Source organism: Erinaceus europaeus, chromosome 6 (genome assembly GCF_950295315.1).
Source record: "Erinaceus europaeus chromosome 6, mEriEur2.1, whole genome shotgun sequence".
NCBI lineage: Eukaryota > Metazoa > Chordata > Mammalia > Eulipotyphla > Erinaceidae > Erinaceus > Erinaceus europaeus.
In genome coordinates this window covers 46,674,530-46,696,501 of record NC_080167.1, presented here as the reverse complement: position 1 = coordinate 46,696,501, position 21,972 = coordinate 46,674,530, and the positions used below count along the sequence as shown (strand labels likewise).

The 21,972-nt window shown below is 41.4% G+C and overlaps 1 protein-coding gene across 3 annotated transcripts in view; it reads right to left on the bottom strand.

The window, feature by feature from the left end:
* Positions 1 to 21,972, bottom strand: part of TAF3 (TATA-box binding protein associated factor 3) — a 164,885-nt gene that overhangs the window by 26,867 nt on the left and 116,046 nt on the right. For 2 of the 3 annotated variants that reach the window (XM_060192132.1, XM_060192133.1), the window contains 2 exons: positions 19,974 to 21,856; positions 12,046 to 12,128 (listed from right to left, as the gene is read on the bottom strand). In XM_060192132.1, coding sequence (XP_060048115.1) covers positions 12,046 to 12,128; positions 19,974 to 21,856 — 1,966 coding nt within the window. The remainder of the gene's footprint in view (positions 1 to 12,045; positions 12,129 to 19,973; positions 21,857 to 21,972) is intronic. The other variant, XM_007534319.3, reaches the window with a different exon arrangement.

Genomic DNA, 21,972 nt, shown 5'->3' with positions numbered 1-21,972 from the left:
ACAGCAATGGCAACAATAACAATGATTTAAAAAAAAATGAAGCAACATTCAGGTTCATGACAGGAAATAAGCAAGAGAAACCTGGCATATTTTGGAGCACAAAGTACGGAAGCTATCAAAGATGAGGGCATGATAAGACCCAGGAGAAATATGGGGCAATCTGAATATGAAAAAGAATGAGAGTGTGGGAATGTCTTGTATGCATATAAGTCCAGTGCTTTTAACCACTGTGCCACCTCCCAGGTTGCTGGAATGTCTTTTCTATCCTTTCCTACCTAGAAGCAATCCCACAGAACTTCTATATTATTTTACATGTGTCCTTCTAGCCCTCAACATTTCCTACTTCCTCTTATAATTCTTTACACATTTGACTCAAATCCATCATCAGCATAAGTGTATCTCCTTTGATACAGTAGTGCTGCAATTTCAATACTAAATAATATTTGTTAAATGCAGTTCAACTTAAAAACAAACAGGGCTGGGAGTTAGCACATTGGGTTAAGCACACAGTGCAAAGTGCAAGGACCAACATAAGGATTCTGGTTTAAACCCCTGGCTCCCTACCTGCAGAGTGGTAGCTTCGTAAGTGTGAAGCAAGTCTGCAGGTGTCTATCTTTCTCTCTCCCTCTCTGTCTTCCCGTCCTCTCTCGATTTCTCTGTCCTATTCAACAACAACAACAGCAATAACAACAATAACAACAAGGGCAACAAAATGGAAAAAATGGCCTCCAGGAGCAGTGAGTTTGTAGTGCAGTCACTGAGCACCAATGATAACCATGGAGGCAAAGTAAATAAATAAATACAACAACAAGCAAACAAAACCCAAACTCCAAGGGTATAGTCTAAGGCACTGTCAAGACTCTTTCCAAAACCCAAATTTGCTGCAATCAGAACTTCCTGTAAGGTTTTGTAATTTCAGAAAGACCTCTGTTTACCTCTAGCATGGAGGACGATGGTTTCAGTTAAGGAAAAGCAAAACCAAGTGAGGCTGCACATTCCCCAGTGGTGAGACTTGCTCTTCTCCCTGAGCCCCAAGTCTATGGGAAGCAGGAAATACGTGTGTGTTGGGGGGGGGGTTGCTTAGCGAGAGATATGACTATTTAGCAAAAGATGTTTTGCTAAATAAAATAAAACCAGCTTTTTGGGGCCGAGCATGATGTAAGCACATAACACAGGCTGAATCACAAGGCTGCACACCTGAAACTTACAACGTGTTACACATCTATGCCACCTCAATGAGATTTTATTAATAAAATAGATGCTTTCACATGAAAATGTTAGGGTTGTGTGTAAACCATAAAGGATATAAACTTCAATTATTATTACTTTTTTAAAGGATTGAATAACATCCCAAGTTATTTGAGAACATTAAAAGCAAGATGATGATATTCAGTGAACTTGAAAAGTGAACAAGATTATGATTAAGATTTGTATCTCACTGGAGTGTTATAAAATTCAGTTATTACTGAAGTCATGCTTGAAAAGTCCACCACCACCACTTAAAAATATATTAAAATCTGGAAACAGCTGTGTTTTCACCCCAAGTCACATTTTACATGAACTCTTATCTTCCCTTAAATAGTATGGAAAATATATTGTATATATGGACACACAAATATATAAATATTGTCATCTTCACGGGCTAAAGTAAGGAAGTGATTATAAAGAGATAAAGTAAAAATGTACATGTCCTCCTCCTACAGCTGGAGTGAGAGTCACCTCTTTGGTTGCCTGCTTTGTCTTGGGTAATAAAAATAGTCTTCTACAATCAGGGTGAACAGGATTTTAAAATTTGGAAAAAAAAATATCTAACTGTAAAACTAAAATAAAAAATGAAAAAAAGAATAGGTTTTTCTACATGCTAAAGATACAAATTAGCAACAATAAGCATGAATAAATTTAAGGAGTGGGAATTGGGTGGTAGCGCAGCAGGTTAAGCTCACATGGTGCAAAGTGCAAGGACTGGCGTAAGGATCCTGGTTCGAGCCCCCGGCTCCCCACCTGCAGGGGAGTCGCTTCACAGGTGGTGAAGTAGGTCTGCAGGTGTCTATCTTTCTCTCCCCATCTCTGTCTTCCCCTCCTCTTTCCATTTCCCTCTGCCTATCCAACAATGATCACATCAATAACAACAACAATAATAACTACAACAATAAAACAACAAGGGCAACAAAAAGGGAATAAATAAAATAAAAACTTTAAAAAATTCAAAGAGTAATCATTTCAGCTACTTTGGCATATAAAAGACTTTTATGAACAAAAAGACAAATTAACTTTTTAAAAAGGTGCTCAGTGGAATTAAAATAAAATAAAAAGCACATATAATTACATATATTTTATGTTTATTTATATATTTTATAATTCTTATGCCGGTCCTTGAGTTTTGTGCCACGTGAGCTTAACCCACAACGCTACCACCCAACTCCCTATATTTTACAATTCTATCTATCTATCTATCTGGAATTTTATCTGAGACAGGAAAGGATTTTTGAAATTATTTCAGATTTTAGAAAGTGAAGATCTCTTGCACCAAAAGTAAAGGACTATAGGGTGAGGAGTGTTCGGGTCCTGGGACATCATGGTGGCACATGATCTAGATGGGGGTTCGAGTGTTATGTGGAAAACTGAGAAATGTTTCACATGTACCAATTACTGTATTTTACTGTTGACTGTAAACCATTAGTTCCCCCAATAAAGGAAAAAATATGAAAAAAAAAAATCAAGCACACACACACACACACACACACACACACACACACACACACACACACACAAAGTGAAGATCTCTCTAAAAGAAAGAGCAATAAAGGGAGAAAAGGAAAGAAAAGATAAGGCCACTGCAGCCCCCACACACTGGAAGGTCTAAATGAATGGCTCCACTGTGAGTTTTAGAGGCTATTTCTGGTTCCCTCTCCTCCCCTCCCCTCCCCTCCCCTCTTCTCCTGAGTCCTTCCTAGTATCCTCTAAACCCTTGACTAGGGGGATATCTGTCATCCTTCACACTACTTTCTTGGGGTGGGGGAAGGACGGGGGTGGTAGTGCTTTGAGTCTGAATCTGAGAGCGTGAACTCAGGATGGGTTGCTGTCTAAAGCACCTGCTCATGTTTTCTGGGTCCCCTCCCATTCCTGTCAGAGCAGCAGCAGGGGCTAAACACAGGCAAACCCTTGGTTTGCTTAAAATTTAGACTATATGATAGTGAACAAATGAGCAGAACAGCCAAGAGCCAGACAACCTGAAAACCTTATCTAAAAGCTTATTTAAGAGCTCATTTCTTACTTTAGAGCTCTATTTCCTTCTTACTGTCTCTTTAAAGTAAAATAATGACAATACTTTCAAACAAATGTACTGACTTAGAAGCAGATACATATTAACAGAAAAAACAATTCGTATCAGAAACATGGCCAGACAAAACTAAAGGCAATTCAAAACTGACCTTGTTAACATAAGCCTAACTAGCTAAGCACAGGTGAATTTCCTTGTATTTATAACTCAAATAAGCAAAATAGTGAAAAAGGCAGCAAAATATTCTAACTTCCATTTTTGGTTTTGAGGAGTGTAATCAGGAAAAGGAGGTCTTGAAACTTTACATCAGGCTCAACCTGATGCTGTTGACTGGCTACGGAAGAAGGGCAAACGCTAGAAGAAGAAGAAGGAACAAAAATGAATTACTACTTCAGACTGTGATTATTCATTCTGTTCCTCTTAACTCATAGTGACTGAGCCTAATAGTACTGGAAGTCCTATGCTCCTGTGTGCATTAGCAGAACTCATATGTTCATCACAAATAAATCAGTCCTCCCTCAATGAGGTCATGACATACGTTAAAGCTATGTTCAGAAACAGGTGAATGTCCAGCATCAGCCAGAAATGCTCTAATAATCTAAAACAAAACCAAAAACAACCTCTTTGGTAATGAGTATGGTGTGGAAATTCTTCTTCTTCTTCTTCTTCTTCTTCTTCTTCTTCTTCTTCTTCTTCTTCTTCTTCTTCTTCTTCTTCTTCTTCTTCTTCTTCTTCTTCTTCTTCTTCTTCTTCCCCTCCTCCTCCTCCTCCTCCTCCTCCTTCCCCTTCCCCTTCCCCTTCCCCTTCCCCTTCTCCTCCTTCTTCTTCCTCTACTTCATCATCATCATCATCTTTTTTTTTTTTGCCTCCAGGGTTATAGCTGAGGCTTGATGCCTGCACTACGAATCCACTGCTCCTGAGGCCATTTTTGGGGATTTAAAAATATATATAGGACAGAGAGAAATTGAGAGGGGAGGGGAAGATAGAGACAGACAGACACCTGCAGACCTGCTTCACTGCTTGTGAAGTGATTCCCCTGCAGGTAGGGAGCCAGGGGCTCGAACCAGGATCCTTGTGTAGGTGCTTATGCTTTTTACTATGTGCACTTAACCTGATGTACTACCACCCTGCCCACGGAAATCCTCATCAATAACTTTATAGTGTTACAAACCATTATTAAATCAGCAGTAAATAATAAATAAAAAGGGTGGGGGTATAGCATAATAGTTATGCAAAGAGACTTTCATGCCTGAGGTGCTCAAGTCCCAGGTTCAAGCCCCCACACCACCATAAACCAGAGCTGAGCAGTGCTCTGGTAAAAAATAAAATAAAGAATTATGTGTTCATACTGCAATAATTTAAATAAATAAATAAATAAATAAGTCAGACCCAATAAATAAAAGTAAAATATGTACCGTTAATTGGGTCTGTTAGGAAAATATATATATGTAATTCTGAAGGAAAATTTAAAGATCTTTTCATTATAGCAAAAATTTAGCATAATACTATAATTAAGATCTATAGCACATATTTATGAAAAACAGCTAAGTACATTGTTATTACATAGTTGTCAGCTAAGGACAATGTAATACAGATATAGTCTACTATCTGAAGCAAAATTTCCAAACTCTAGGCCATGGGCTAATAACTTTCTATCTCATCTCTTCTTCTTCTTCCTTCTCTTGCTCCGCTCCTTCTCCTTCTCATTAATTGGGGGGGGGGGGGGTGTTAATGCTTTACAGTGCAATCACTCATTGACATATGCATACAATTCCATTATGTATTAGGCCCCCAAAGTTTTCTACCTATCCTTCCCCAGAGTCCTTTGCTTTGGTGCAATAATTGTCTCATTAAAAAAAACAAATTTATTTATATGTTTGTTTGTTTGTTTGTTTACCAGAGTAATGCTTAGCTCTGGATTATGGTGGTGATGGAACTGAACCTGGGACTTTAGAGCCTCGGGCCTCAGAGTCTCTGCATAACCATTATATTATCTATCCCTACCACTGTCTCATTTCCACCCAATTAATATTATCTGCCTCTGGAGTCTGAGCACTTTGTACCCAATGCTGACATGACACAAAACAAATAACTGGAGATTATTGAGCAGGGATATATTACTGACATACTCCAGTTCCCAGAAACTAGGATGCCAGTTTCTAACATGCTCATACATACAGTAGGTAACACAAAACATGTTTTTCTTTTTAAAAATTTCTTAAAAACAATTATTTTGGATAAAGACAGAGAGAAATGGAGAAGGGTGGTCTGGGAGGTGGTGCAGTGGATAAGGTACTGGATTCTCAACCACAAGGTCCCAAGTTCGATCCCCAGCAGCATATATACCATAGTGATGTCTGGTTCTTTCTCTCCTCCTATCTTTCTCATGAAATGAAAAGGGAAGGGGAGAAAGAGAGAAAGAGGTGAGAGACATCTGCAACACTGTCTCACTGCTTGTGAAGCTCCCATCCTGAAGGTGGGTATCAGGTGCTTAAGCCTGGGTCCTTGTGCACTGTAATGTTTGTGCTCAGCCAGGTGCGCTATCTCCTGGCCCATAAAACAAGTTTTTCATGAAGTCAGTTATAAATTAGTAAAGAAACTTAGAAACTGAAACTTAAAACAAGATCATGTGGGGGCTGGTGGTCACACATCTGCTTAAGAGCATGTTACCATGCACAAGGAGTTCCCACTCTTTTCCTGCGGGGGACATGTCATGAATGGTGTCCGCAGGTGGCTACCTCTCTATCTCTCCCTCCCTTTTCAATTTGTCTGTTCTAGCAAATAAAATAGAAAAGATAAAAAAAAAAAAACAATTTTGAAGGCTAGCTGTCATGGTATTGCTATTAATTCAAGGTTAGCAAGTAGACAGTTTCCTTTGGTCCTTTGGGTAGTGCTCTCCCCCCCCCCACCTTTTCTGGAAACAAGTGTTTGTTACAGTTCACTTGAGAAGTTCTCAAGCTGTGCATTGTTTGTGCTCCATACTTAAAAGTTTGTTTTTGGATGAAGCCAGGATACATATCTTGTCTGTATAAAAGCTTCAGTGCTGTACTTGTTGCCTGCCTTTTAGTCACTTCCAGGCATTTTGTAGCCTAGATTGTCTCCAACATAGCCTTTCCCCAAGTGGTAGCAAAGATGCCTTCTTATAAATCTAGGTGCATGTTCTACTTGTTCACCAGCCCACGGCTCCCAGAGAGGTCTTGCCAGCCAGTTGAGGTCTTGGCCCCTCCCCCAGGAGATTGGGAGGAGTTGAGTTCTCACCTTGCCCTGGAAGGTGTCCTCTCTCAGAAGGGTGTGTGTGTGTGTGTGTGTGTGTGTGTGTAGGAGCACAGCAGGTCTTTGGATAATATGGTTTCTTCAGCATCGATTCCTCACAGTGATAAGAAAAACAACAAACCCATGAGGACCATGAGATGGCACACATGGTTAAGTGTACATATTGCAGTGCATAAGGACCCAAGTTCCAGCCCCTGGTCCCCACTTGCAGTAGAAAAGCTTCTCTTTGTCTCTGTCCAATAAATAAATAAATAAACAAATAGTTAATAAACTCATAACACTGACCAAGACCCTCTCCTAGAGTAGCTGATACATGACTTTCAATGTACAAGCACCTTTTGTAATATTATCTGTTGGATTTTTGGTTTCCAGTGGATAACACAGCAAATTCAAATATATATATATATATATATATATATATATATATATATATATATATATATATATATATATAGCCAAGCTCCACGGCCTACATCCTTCACAAGCTCTGTGGGGACAGAGAAGCACACTAACTCCTCCTTCACCAGAAAGCTCCCTCTATGGAAGAAGTGTGTGTGTTGTGTGTGTGTAGGTGTGTGTAGACCCAAAGAATGGGAGGAGGCTGGGGACGGGAGGACAAGAGACTGGAGGGAGATTGGAGGTGCAGGAGGAAGGAGAGGGGGAGAAGAGGGAAGGATCTGTGAATAGGGTTCTGGAGGAGATGCTTATCCTAAAATAAGGACTTTCTCAGAGCCCAGATGACCAGTGGGGGGATAGATGCAGTTTGGGGAGACCAGGAGACTCAAAGCAAATAGACAGAGAGGCATGACCCTCAGCCCAAGCGTGGAGACTCAGGCAAACACATTTTCAGAGGTTGTGATATTCTGAATCCCTCAAGCCCTGCCTTGATGTAAGCATTCATCTTGTAAACGACAAGGTGGCAGTGAGACTAGAGGAGAAACAGGACTCCCTGCGTCAAAGTCTTCCTGTGAGCATTTTAACACCATAGCCCCATAAAATGCCCAGAAGTATTTCAATGTTCTAGGCTGTTGTCTGCAATAGCAAGAGTGCCAAAGTGTCTTCATCAGCAGGGACGTATTCTTTTGAGACCTGGAAAGTGTGAGCCCTTTGGTCTTTAGGGGGAATTATAATCAGATAGTATCCCAAAGGCCACCATGAGATAGCTAAATTATCTCGTGTCACAGATTAAAAAACATTCTTAATTCTGGAAGTTTGTGTCAGCTTTTCCTAGATAACAAATCTCAAGTACCTTCCTATATTCACTCAATTAGTGATCTGGGCACTCGATAAGACTGCAGAGAGAAACTTTCCAATGATCATTCAAATCATATCTGAAAAAGTGGTCATAAATATTTTAAAACCTAAGTGAACTAATAAGACCTAGACCCATTAAGGATAAGATCTTTTACAACAAATTAAATAAAACAATTTATTGAAGTCTGGACTCAAGATAAGCTAGATTTACTAGCTGACCTTTTATTCATTTAAAGAACAAAATTAGCTCTAATTGCATTAGAATGGAATCCAGTAAATTTCCCCAAGTCTTCTAATGTGGCATTCGTGCAAGAACTGCTGTAATTGTTTACAAGTAAAATGGAAATGCTTTGATTATAATCTTTCCACTTGCTTTACTGTGTAGTAAAAGGAGTTCTCAAAACCTAAAGCCAGTTTCTTCTGACAGCACACTATTTTTTTTCCCCTTTTAAATACACTGTGTCTTTGGTGCTAATAAACAGTGTACGAGGGGAAGAGATTAAAGCTGGAAATTTCACAATTGTAGGTCAGTAAAAATGAGAGCAGAACATAAGAAGGTCAAGAACTCCTTGTCTGGAAAAATTAGAAAAGGGCTAAAGACCCAAGTGAGAAAACTCTAACTGCTTGCTTCTGAAGTTGTACCTGAGAAAGAAAAGAAGGGCTTGGGGCTATTGACATTGTAAATAAAATGTGTAAATGGCCAGAATAATGCATGTGACTTACAACTGTGTCCTGGCTGGAAGGGATTTCATTGCAAAGATTCCACCTTTACTATATTGAAAATAAATCACTGACCATAAGTTTTAAAGTCACTCTGGAGATTTCTCCCAGTTATTATCCTAATTTAGTTTTCTTTTTAAAAATTTACTTATTATTTATTATTGGACAGAGAGAAATTGTGAAGGAAGGGGGAGATAAAAAGGGAAAGAGACAGAGAGGCAGATACCTATAGTCTTGCTTCACTACTTCTGAAGCTTTAACCCTGCAGGTGGGGGTCAGGGGCTTGAACCCGAGTCCTTGTACAGTGTAATGTGTGCGCTTAACCAAGTACACCACTCCCTGGCCCCTTATTTCAATATAGCTTTCAATATAGGCACAATACCCACGAGATGTTTCAGTGTCCGTGGCAAGTTGTTTCATAAGAAGCTCCTTTAAGAGAACTGAACTTTGGGCCTAGTAGAGTGCACATGCTACCATGTATATGGACCCAGTTCAAGCCCCCAGTCCCCATCTGCAAGGGGAAGCCTGAGGAGTGGTAAAGCAGTATTATAGCTTCTCTCTTACAGTCTCTCACTCTATAAAAAAGAAAGAAAAAGGGAGGGGGAAGCCACTGGAAACAGTGCAATGAGTTCCAGCGATAATCCTAGTGACTGGGAGTGGGGGAAGAGAGAATTAGAGCCTTATGAATGTAGTCGTGCATTTAAACCCAGCAGACTTGAGGCTCCTGTTCTGTCCTTTCTTGACCATTCCATCTAAACAGTCCCCAGTCCCTGCCCCTGAGATGTTCCACGTTACTTTGCTCTGTGTTCTGGCATAGAAAAGAATGACTGAACTAACTGGGTCACTGGTTCAGCTGTTATAATAATTGACATGGCGGCTGTGCTGCCCTGGCCCATAGGTCATTATGCTGACCACACTGACACCGATGACAGGTGAGCCCTCAGAGCCCCGCTCACAGAGCTCTAGGCAGTTGCTCTTGACTAAGTTGAACCTACTTGCTGTCATGGCCTTGAAGCAAGAGTGGGTTGTTAGCCCAGACTCTGCTTACGATTCAATATTTATCAAGGCTGTGGTGTTTCTTCCCATTAACACTGCTCTCAAAAAACTTGACAGGTGTTGACATTGTAATTTCAGGGGTTAGCATTTCAGTTTCATCCTCAAGACTGAGGGAAGCCTTGGGTTTTCATTATGGGGGAGCATGCTAAACGAATTTGAGGCCCCTGAAAATCAGGAAGAGGTACTGGACTCACCATGGACTTTTTATAATGCTATTTCCAGGCACATTAAGTCATGGCAAAAACAAGGTACCTCTGCTTTGCTTCAAGGGACAATAACAGAGAACAGAGGAAATAATCTAACCTCAAAGTACTTTCCTGGGCCCAGGGCAGAAGACATACTACTTTATTTAAGAAGATTTAGAAGCTAAACATTGTCTTAAAGGACTTACAAGAAGGTATAATTTGAACCCAGTAAAACCTTTTCTTTTCCCCATAATTTCAAGATTCTGCTCTGCCTGTTCTCCAGCAATAAACCTCTTCTTCCAGTCCATTCGGATCACCCATGTTGAGTCCCAGGCAACTCATTAATTTCACTTCAAAAGAATATTATTCCACCCCCAAGTGTTCACAGACTAAGTAAAGGCACATTTCTGTGAGTTGATCACCTCTTTTCCATTATGGCTACCATGGAGTAAGCCACACATTTTTACTCTAGACAATCAGACATTATTTTCTTGCATCTGACTTTGGTCAAATGATGAGTTTCATTAGGTACACAACAGGGGGCTATTTACCTAAGTCTCTGAAAGCTTACATGGCCCATCGTGTTATATTTTCAAGGGCAGTTTGTCTAGAATGCCTATGTATTCTAACTCCTTAGTACTGAACATTTTGTTTCAGAGTAACAGGATCGCTATCTCCTATCTCCTAATATCTTATGTGCATGGCTGTTTTATCAGTGAAGTCACCAGAATGATTGAAAGATGCTTGAGGGTGAATGACAAGAACATTATCATCAATGCCTTTTTCACAATCCTTATTTCTTTAAAGGTCATGTAAGCACACTAAACTTTGGAACTAAAGCCTCAGCAACAGTGAGCTACTGAGAAAAGAGGAATGGCCAGGAGCTGGTGGGAGTGAAATGTCTGTTGAATGATAGGTAAGAACATGTTCCTTCTCTTTAGAGAAAAGAACTCAAATACAGCATTTCCAAGACCCTGTGTCAAGCTACCTCAGCACTATTCCCTTTACAGGTTGAGGGATAAGGACATCATTCATTCAGCTTCTTACAGGTGAGACTGATGACACCAGCAACACTAGTATCTACTTTCAAATTACTTACAATTCAAAAAAAGTTGAATTGACAGTACTTTTGTTATATTATCTAAGTTTGCTAGCAATATTACTACACATGGTCTAGGTTTGATCTTGTATATGCACAAAGAGAGTATGGAAGTTATACAGATAATCTTAGAAGGAATGGCATAAACTCTCTGCATTTTCTTCTCATTTTCAGAAGACCATACACTTGTCTAGTACATTTGCCTCTATACTAGCATTCAGCATAATGACACTGAATTTTTTCATTGCACTATACATTTTGAACTAGTAGAATCATCAGCATAAAACATGCACAGATTTTTAAGCATGGAGACCACATAGCAAGCTTTCTCTAACCTACTAAATAAATTTCATGGGTCCAACTTTTATTCTTATGCCTGAAAACAGAATAAAAACCAAATGGGCCTTGTAAGCCCATTTTCATGTAATTATTTGATTATAATACAGACACCTTCATTTTCTGTCTTACTGGTAAAAACAAATAGGTTGTAAACTTGTATTTTTCAGCTTACAATGTTCACTTAAATGGCATGCAGTATGATTTTTTTGATAAGAAGGACAATTCTCAGAAAAGTAAATCAATGTTTCATCCTCTTATTGAGATCAAGAAAGAATATTGAGACTTTGGTCCATACCCCCAATGAATAAAAGAAGAAGCGTCAACTAATTTATTTTCAAATAAGACAAATAAGCAGCAAATATGGGGCTTATATCCTTAGCTGCTTTTGTTACTATTGTACAGTATTTCACCAAGCTGTGCCAGCATCTGGCAGGTGCAGAATAAAAGCATGTGGCATCTGAGTGAGAAGAGAGCCCTCCTTTGTTATGGTGGCAGAGAACATGTACTTGAAGAGGAGGGAGCCCACATCCACTGGGTGTGAGGAAGCAGTGAATCCCTCAGTAAAGTGTCTGGTTTTTCAAACAGCACTTTAAGCAATATGCAGGAACAAAGCTATGTGCTAATTTTTAAAAGAGAAAAAGAGTAAGAAAAAAAAAAGACCCCATGTATCATATAACGCTATAAGCATTTACTTTGAGAAAAAACCAACAGAGAAAGGAAAACGGAGACTGCTCACAATGAAGCTTGACCCTGCATGTTCATACCTGGGACCCATCAGCAAAAAGTAGTGAACGTTAGATCAAGTTTATTTCACTCCCATTCAGAACATTTGTACTCACATCTTGTCCTGGCCAGCACCAACTCTGAGGGTCAGTCTGGGGATAACAGGACTTGGGGCTGGAACAACTGGCTCCACTTTGATCTGTGGAAGTTCAGAAGTTAAGAGTTATATTTTTTTCTTCCCAAACAAAAGTGTCTCCTACTTCTTCTCCCATTCCCCCAGGCCAGTCCACAGACTTGATAAACAAGTTTAAGTCTTAGATGTGGCTGAAATAATACAAGATGTAAAGACAGTCTGGGGCTGCTGAGAGTTGTGTCTCAACGGCTGAAGGCTACCTGGCACCATGAGAAATTCTAAAAATTTTTAGTCACTTTCTGTATGCATGGATGTCAAGTCTGTATTTTCTTAGTCTGGGTTCATCTGTTGGATCTTATTCTTTAAAATCTTCAGCAGTAATTGTTAGCTTGGTTACTTTGTAGAATGTTTGAGCAATTACCAACGGTAACATTAATAGAAGAAAATGGTAATGGTATCACCATTCAAGGGTGAAATGCATCATGAAGCTTGGAAAACACTAAATTCATCTGATTTGCATCATCAAAGAAGGAAGCCAAAACAGCCGGTGTACACAAGAAGCTTGAAAAACATTAAACTCATCTTTATATTGTCATATTAGAAAACTTATACATCCAGTACAAATATAACATTACCCTGCCCCATCTTTTGGCTAGTAAAGAAGCTGTGAAATACTGTAAAAGAAAAAAAAAGGGTGACGCAATGACTGACAGGCAAGCTAAAGACTTCCCAGATACCTATTCTACTGAGTTATTTGGAAAGAGTATATACAACTAGGTATGATGTTAAAGGATTTTTTTCCACAATTTTTACTTTGTAGATACTATCTTAAAGGGGCCAGGTGATGGTGCACAAGGTAAAGCATATATGCCACAATGTGCCAAGACCCAGGTTCAAGTCCTTGGTAAGGTAACCTCACCTCAAATACTTGAACACCTTAATTTCATTCTGATTGAGAGACTCAAACAGATTTAACTGAAAGAGAACAACTCAAGCTAGCATGATCAACAAGGGGATGAATAATACAGCTGTAGAAAGTATCATTTCTAAGTCAAAATTTCTTCCAGCATTTGCTCACTTTTTAAACTTTACCTTTGTCTCCTAAAACAAAAGAGATGCTTCCCACAATCATAATATCTCATATGTCCCTGGAGGAACCTCAGGAGATGAAATGATAATTGCATTGATCGCTTAAACAATATGGCGGGTATCATCTTTTGGTTGCAGGAAGCCAACATGTGGAACCACTGTGAACTCCCAAGGGTTAAAATAAAAGAACACACTTTAGAGTGCTGCTGAGAATTGGGGCGCGTAGAAGAGTATTTACAGTGGCTTACTAAGCCTCCCAATTCACCACAGAGGCAAAGTCCAGTAATAGAAGACTCCTTTGTAGCTAACTAAAAATACATTGTCAGTGGATTTGTCCAGTTTTATGTATAAGCAATACTTCTTTCACCTGAACTAACACTAGTAGTCATATAAGCCCCTTATTGCCATGTGCTGCATTTTTTTTTTGTGTTAATCTTCAAGGATTTAGTTTCTTTGCCACATACCTCAGGGCACCAACTGATAAAGCTCTAACTCTCCATTTTTCCAGGACACCAGCAGTGCGGCCTTGCAAAAAATGAAAATCGCTCAAGAGATTTAAGGGGGAAATTTATTTTTAAAATCCTGACTTGAAGCAAAGAGGTGGATTTTTAAAAAGCTTATCTGTAAAGAATCAGTTTAAATTTAAATTCTATCTTGGAACTCTTTCATGCATTCCCGCTTTAAAGTTTATCTTCTGACAGGGACTTTCTGCAAAGGTAATGGGCAGCTTTGTCAATATAATCTGGCCAAGTTTATAGATTTTTTAATTTTTTAATGTGAAACTTCTTTCATTAAAGAGAGAGAGAGAGAGAGACTCCTATGTGAATGCTAGGTAGGGTAACAGTAAGTTCAGATTCTCATCTATGCTGATATGTGGGAAAAACACCCAGAAATGTTATTGATGAGAAGTCAATTGCATATCCAGCACTTTGGACCCTGAATCACGATCACTATCTACCTGTCTTTTCAAGCAATTAAGGGATTCCCATGATTTCCACTGAGAAATAGTCTAATGATATGCAGATATACTCTAAAACAGTAAGACAGTCAGATGTGGTTGTGGTCTCACAAGTGGAGTCTAGGGCTCAGGCGGGCAATAGCCTCAAGGTCTGTAGCTTAGACATCTGCACATAAACACAGAGGAGCTGGTTTCCTCTCGGAACACAGAGACAGCAAGGAGGGAACAGCACCTGGCCCGCCCCCCTTTACTGGGCTCATTTTATTTCCTGCCAGGCCTTCAATTCACTTATCATGAGAACAGATGAGAAGACTGGAAACAAGACCTTACTTTAAATGGAAGAGAAAAAAGATGATGGTCTTTTGTTAAATGCACAAGCCAATAGTAAAGCTATTCATTTATTTTAAAGAACAAACTTTTAGTTCAGCAAAAGATTATTTAGGGGTCAGGGAGCCAGGCAGTGACACATCTGGTTAAGCGCACACAATGTATTGTGCTAGGACCCAGGTTCAAGCCCCGATCTCCACCTGCATGGGGAAAGCTTCATGAGTGGTGAAGCAGGGCTGCAGGTGTCTGTTTCTTTCCCTATCTCCCCCTCCTCTTTCAATTTTTCTGTATCTACTAATAAATAAAAAGATTTTTTAAAAGATTATTCAGGAGTGAATGCTATGGGGCTGAGGAGAGATGAGATATATATTAACCGCTTGGGTTGCTGTGATCTGAAGTCATTCCAGAAGTTCTGGGGTCTCTTCAAGAACTAACAGTCCCCTCACCCCCTGTGGCGTCATTGTCTTACTCTTTTTTTTTTCTAATAAGTTTTTTATATTTATTTTTTCCTTTTGTTGCCCTTGTTGTAATTATTATTGTTGTTGTTATTGATGTCATCATTGTTAGATAGGACAGAGAGAAATGGAGAAAGGAGGGGAAGACAGAGAGGGGAGAGAAAGACAGACACCTGCAGACTTGCTTCACCGCCTGTGAAGCAACTCCCCTGCAGGTGAGGAGCCAGGAGCTCGAACCCGGAAATTTACAGCAGTCCTTGCACTTTGTGCCATGTGCACATAACCCGCTGCGCTACCGCCCAACTCCCCATTGACTTATTCTATCTACATTGTGACTGCTACCTCTCCTGAGCAGGGGACCTGCCTGAGAAGCACTTTGGGATGCGCAGGAACACAGTATCTGCTCAGACAGACCCGGGCAGGCCACTGTCCCACCATATCCCCAGCCTCTCTGTGCTACTTCTTCTGTCACCTGGGAGTAGTGGCTCTAAACCCCAGGAGTGTGTGACTGGAGGGACACTGCTCTCAGTCCAGGGCAGCGGTGCCATCCTCCCCTCCGCAGACAGCATTAGCACAAATTAAAAAAGCTTGTCAACCCACAGGATGGGACTGCACTGGGATCTGCTGGAGACTGACCGACTGTCTGCTCTAAGCCAAGCTCTATTACCTGTGGCTTACTGCTGTGGTTACTGGGTACTTGTGAGAAAGCTCTGGACTGCCACAGTCATCTACTTCTCTCGGAAGATGCACACACCTCAGTGTCTTTACCTAGTGTCTTTTACAAGGCAGAAGAGAAGAGGGCTAGGCTGCGGCTCACCCAAGGGAGTACACACTGGAAGGCAGAAAAGGCCTTGTTTGCTCAAAATACTTGTGAGGCAGGTGCCTTCATACATATTTGTTTTTTAAAAAATATTTATTTATCCCCTTTTGTTGCCCTTGTTATTTTATTGTTGTAGTTATTATTGTTATTATTGCTGTTGTTGTTGGGTAGGACAGAGAAATGGAGAGAGGAAGGGAAGACAGAGGGGGGAGAGAAAGATAGACACCTGCAGACCTGCTTCACCACTTGTGAAGTGACTCCCCTGCAGGTGGGGAGCCGGGGCCCGAACTGGGATCCTTACACCGGTCATTGGGCTTTGCACCACATGCATTTAACCCACTGCACTACTGCCTGACACCCAAGACATATTTCACTTAGCTTTTTTGACTAAATTTGGGGCACAGTGGTTAAGAACACTAGTCACAGCCTCAGGTGCCAGGTGGGAATTATGGCTTCTGTTTAGCCATTTACTAGGTGAGATCTTGGTGAGTTTACTCATCTCTCTAAGCCTCATTTTCTCATCTTAAAGTGATAATGATTATTGTATCTACTGTACAGAGTTGTGGCAAGGAACTAAATCAGACCTAATATTTAACAAGCATAGAGTAATAATTACTCAATAAATGCAGTGCAGCTACGTTTAAACCTGGGTAGTTCACATGGCAAAGCAGCATACTATCCAAGTGAGAGCTATTTCTCTGGCCCACTATGTTTTTAAAGAGGTTCTCTCATTCCTACCTTGACAGGGGAAGTACCTAAGAGCTAGGAAACTAACTCCTTCTGGGTCTTTACCCAGATCTTCTAACTTCCAAAGCCTAAGGCTTCTTCAACCTGCCATGTAGATTTCCACCTCATTGGTGGAATCTTTATTGGTTCTTCCACTGCTAAACGTGGGCAGAGCTGCTAAAGACTCTGTAGGCAGGTAAAAGAAATACAAGATTTTTTTTAAATTAAAAAAAAAAAAGTTTCTTGCGCTTCCTGGTCTGGGCTAATGTCTGTGAGAGTTGTTTCCTGTGAATCAGTCAGGATGGCAGGAAGGAAGAATGAGATCGTGGCCCTCAGACTTTTCACTGAAGACATTTCTTGGGGACATCTTAGATATACCTCCTTCTGATTTACCCTTGTTGTCTTGCTTCTCTGAACATGTGAGAAAAGTTCATAAGCCATTTGTGGCCAGATTTCAGGTGTAACTCTCCCTTACAGGGCTTGAGCTTTGTGGGGATTCAGTGGGGCTGACAAAGGAGAACTGAGTGCAGAATCTTAGTCTCCACTCCTTGTCAGTGCCATGACCAACAGGAACACTTGCCACTATACCTTCCCAAATTTGAAAGAATGCCAAGGAGACAGAAATCATTTTTCAATGTGGGAGCCACCACTGGCTCACTGTCATATATAGGTTAGCTAGTGTGGCCCAATGACGAAGCAGTCTCTGCGTTTTATGGGCTGGCTTGGGATGGACAAGTAGAATTTGTACCACTGTCACATCACAGCTTTGCTGAGCGTGGGCTTGAGCGCCACATGCAACACGAAGTACAGCTCAGGCGTTATCTCATTTATGCCTCATGAAATCAACCTGCCCAATGTCACAGGGCTAGAAAAGTTAGGAGGGGACTCAGATTCAACTCTATAGGCAAGAGTGCTTATATTATTTTTAGAGATTTGATGAAATAGCTGATGTGGTGTTTTAATCTTCTGTCATCTCTCTGATTCATAAGCCATCAGAGCTGATATGGGAACTTCCTCAGCTTGAAGTTAAATTCTTTTGTGAGGGGAGATAGGTTCAACTTGTTACTGAGCCTTTGGCTCCAACCCAGGTTGTCTGAGGATCCTTTCTTTCCTGAAATCAGATAGATGAGGAGAAAAGGCGTGGCCCGTTCCTATGGGCCCCATCTGCTGGGCGTCATGTAAACTCACAGTGGCCATTCATATAGTGTCAACTTTCCAAGGTTCAGATGGTGAAAAAGCAACAGAACACTGTTTGATTTTCTTTTGTCTCAGCTGCCAATTACTGAGTACAGGATGGATAACTGAGCACCCGCTGTCAGGAGAGACTGCTAGCAGAAAACATTCTGCAATGTGAAATATATCTGCATGGGAATGACCTGATGCTGGCTGGCTGTGTGACCTAGTCCCTGGGCGAGTCATCCTCTTGGGCTCAGTGCCCAGCCTACACATGCTAATGACACGCCCTACAAGTGTGTTAGGAAGAGAAAAAGGAGTGTGTGAGTGTGTGTGTGTGTGTGTGTGTGTGTTTGTGTGTGTGTATGTGTTTGTGGGGGGGACAGGGGGAGGCTTTATAATTTGCCAGCCGCTACATAAAATAACATGGATAAATTGACTGCAAAAATGGAATTAAGATTTGTATGCCTCTGTCTTATTACCTTGCTGATGCTTGATTATTGTTATTAGAATTTCTAGTTTACTTTTTCATGGCTTAGACTAGCTGGGGTTGTGGGTCAAGAGGGGGGGGCAGAAGAAGAATAAAGTTAGGCAGGAAAAAAAGAGTTTCTACCTTTGTTTCTCAGCCAAACTAACTTTTCTAGGTAAGTTTGAAATAATGATTACAAGCATACTGGTAACAGATCTGCAGTCACATACATCATATTTTATTTTTTTAATTAAAAATATTTTATTAATAATGGGGTGGGGGAGGGAGGGGGAGAGAGAGAGAGAGAGAGCCAGACATCACTGTGATACATGTGTTGCCAGGGATTGAACTCAGGCTTGAGAGTCCAATGCTTTATCCACTGTGCCATTTCCCAGACCACCCATCATAACTAGTAACAGGTGTTACTCAGAAAGCTGCAAGAAATTGCTTATAAAGGGCAGGAGAAAGGGTCTCCAAGGGTCTCTGTGTATGGCACTATGAATACTTAAGTTTTTTTTTTTTAAAGAAAGTTTAAAAGAAATTCTCAAACCAGTCAATCTATAAGCCAAAAGGACCAGGAAGAGCAAAGCCAAGAAAGCAGAGGTCACACTCTGGCCCAGAGGAGGGAAGCCTTAGCTTCTACAAAACTACAGGATATCAATCAGTGTTTCTGGCTGTACTTTACACAAGCCAGATTTACTGACATCATGAAATATTTGGAATTATTTTTCTGCCCACCAGCCAGGCTGCCAGATCAGCCTAGATACTCAGGCACATGGGCCTAATCTTATTAAAGCAAGGGAAGAGATGCTGCAGAGCAGCAGATAGTCATAGCCTTCAAGATCTGCACAACTGGCTCACCCCAAAGAAGAACCAGCCCATCAGGACAGACTCCATGGGTCTTGGTACATTCTTAAAATGTTGCCATAGCTTTGCGTGCTCTTAAAAATAGATGCTAGCGGGAGTCGGGAGGTGGTGCAGTGGGTTAAGCGCATGTGGCGCAAAGCACAGGGACCGGCGTAAGGATCCCGGTTAGAGCCCCCGGCTCCCCACCTGCAGGGGAGTCGCTTCACGGGCGGTGAAGCAGGTCTGCAGGTGTCTATCTTTCTCTCCCCTCTCTCTCTCTGTCTTCCCCTCCTCTCTCCATTTCTCTCTGTTCTATCCAACAACAAAGCAACGTCAACAATGGCACTAATAACCGCAACGAGGCTGCAACAACTAGGGCAACAAAAAGGGGAAAAAATGGCCTCCAGGAGCGGTGGATTCATGGTGCAGGCACCGAGCCCAGCAATAACCCTGGAGGAAAAAAAAATAGATGCTAGCATCAAAGCAAAGGACCCTGGGGAAGCAGGAGGTGGGAGGTGTAGAAGAGAACTCTGGGTTCCTGGTGCAATGAAATTATACCCATGTGTCAATGACTACACTGTAAAGTATTATCCCCCTCAATAAAAATGATGGATGGATGGAAGGAAGGAAGGAAGGAAGGAAGGAAGGAAGGAAGGAAGGAAGGAAGGAAGGAAGGCAAGAAGGAAGGAAGGAGGAAGGGAGGGAGGGAGGAAGGAAGGAGTTTTGTTTTTTTTCCTGAGCATCTAATCTTTGGTTTCAAAATAGTATGTGGAGATTTGCTAACAAAAATATTATATCCAGTTTAAGATGACTAAAAAAAAAAAAGAACTAAACTTCCATAACTTTGTATGACTAACAATTTATCATCTGTAACTAGATCCCTTTTAGTTTAGGAATTTTTAAGATGTTCTCAGCATATAGGATGCCTGCTGACATGTTTGAGTCTTAGAATCCAAACTAGATTTTGCAAGCACATTGCAAACATTTTTCCAGTGATGCTACAGGGGATTGGCATTGAAATTAAAGACCATTTGCTGGCTTTGTTTACCTGTATTTTGTCAAGAGGACTGTGCTCTGATAGTGCCGAAAATGACAAACTGCTTACTTTTTCGTGTTTGTGTTTCTCCTTTTCCTTCTCTCTCTTCTCCCTCTCTCTTTTCTCCTTCTCCCTCTCCTTCTCTTTCTTCTCCTTCTCCTTCTCTTTCTTTTTCTTTTTCTCCTTTCTGTCCTTTTTTCTCTCTTTCTCCTTAGGTTTCTCTTTTTCCTCAAACAGTTTTTCGGGAAGCATTGGCGAGAGAGAGGGCAGCATGGAAGGGACCCTCATGGCCCCAGCAGGGCTGAACAAGGGCAAGGCCATCTCCTTGGGAGGCAACACCAAGGGAGCTGGAGGGACTCTCATCTTCTCCTCTCTGCCTCGGTCTTTCACTTTTTCTTTGTCTCTCCTATCTTTATCCTTTTTGCCCTTTTCTCGGTCTTTCTTCTTATCTTTATGCTTCTCTTTCTCCCTCCTCACAAGTCCATCTTTCAACCTCACTTTGGCGTCCACATCATCAAATTCTTTTATTTTAAACTTGTACGGATCAGTCTCTTCATCCTTCAAAAAGTCCTTCCATGGGTGTTTGCTTTCCTTGCTGGCTTCCTTTTCTTTTTCCCTTTCTTTCAGTCTTTCCTTATCTTTGCTCTTTTCTTTGCTCTTCTCTCTTTCCCTCTCCTTGTCTCTCTGCTTCTCTTTCTTTTTCATCTTCGTCTTCAGTTCCTTTTTCAACTTCTTTTTGACTTCCATGGACAAAGGTTGTTTGCTTTTCTCCTCATACACTTTGGGAAGGGGTTCGGGAGTGGGAGGAGAAACTGAAGGAGAAGAGAGGTAGGGAAAGTTGGGGGGCACATTGGCTGGGGTGCCCAGCTTGGCCTTACGCACCACCTCATCGATGGAGGCGTCCATTGTCCACGAGTTGTCAGAGCTGGAGGTGCCTCCAGAGAGAGGCAGTGGTGTGGATCCTGACTTGGTGAAATTGTTGGAGGAAGTCGAAGCTTTTGGAGTTATGCACTCTGAACCAGAAATTCGCTTAGGGCTGGTGAAAATGTCTCCTTCAGATTCTGATCCAGAGGAAAACTCGAAGGGGTCTGGCTCTCTCTCGGCACAAGCCCGGGCAATCACAGCGTCAATGGAGTCGTCGATCGTCTTATCCATCACCACTGCCTTTCTTGGCAGGTTCTCATTGTTCAGCTTCCCAGCCTCGGGTGGGGTTTGTATTTGTTTAACCTGAATAATCTCTTTGCTCCCCTTTTCACTTACTGTAATGGAAGGAGTCCTGTTTGGAGTTTCAGGTCTGACAGGTGCTGGGGGAATGTGAGACATAACCTTAGGGCTCTTGGGGCTTTTGGGGCTCTTAGAACGTCCAGGAGATTTCTTTTCTTTGGATATGGTTTTTGGTGAGTGGATAGGGCTTCCGACCATGGCGGGTGACGGGGCAGTTTTAGGCGACTTAGTTTTTTGCCCTGGAGAACTACTTTTCGTCTTTGTTTTGGGTGTAAATGATTTTGCATCTAATGGTTTTGCAGTGGGCAGTTGTGATTTTGCAACTGGAGCTAACATGGGCGGCTCGGGGGATGGAGGGACTAGGTCTGTGCTGTCCTGCACATGCACTGGTGACAGCATGGGAGGAATCTTTTGGGTATTTATGGAGCTGAGTGGTTCTCTGGCTTCCAATAATACTACATCTAGGGCATCGCCTTTCATGCTTAAGATGCGTGGCCTTTTCATGGGGGGGAGGAGTTCCTCAGATTCAGGACTATCCAATGGTCTCTTGCCCAAGAAGTTCTCATCGTTAATAATCTCCTCCTCCTCCAATTCGTCATCTTCTTCCAAGGGAACCTGCATGGCCTCTGCAGAAGTGCCCCCATCAGTGGGCACCTGCTCCTCTTCTTCCTCTGCAAAAAGGGAGGAGAAAAGGAAGTGTTACTGGAATACTGCAAGATCTAAAAACTAAAAAGCAAACTTCAGGCATGACTTATAAAAATGAAATGAGATTACTGACAGTGTTTAA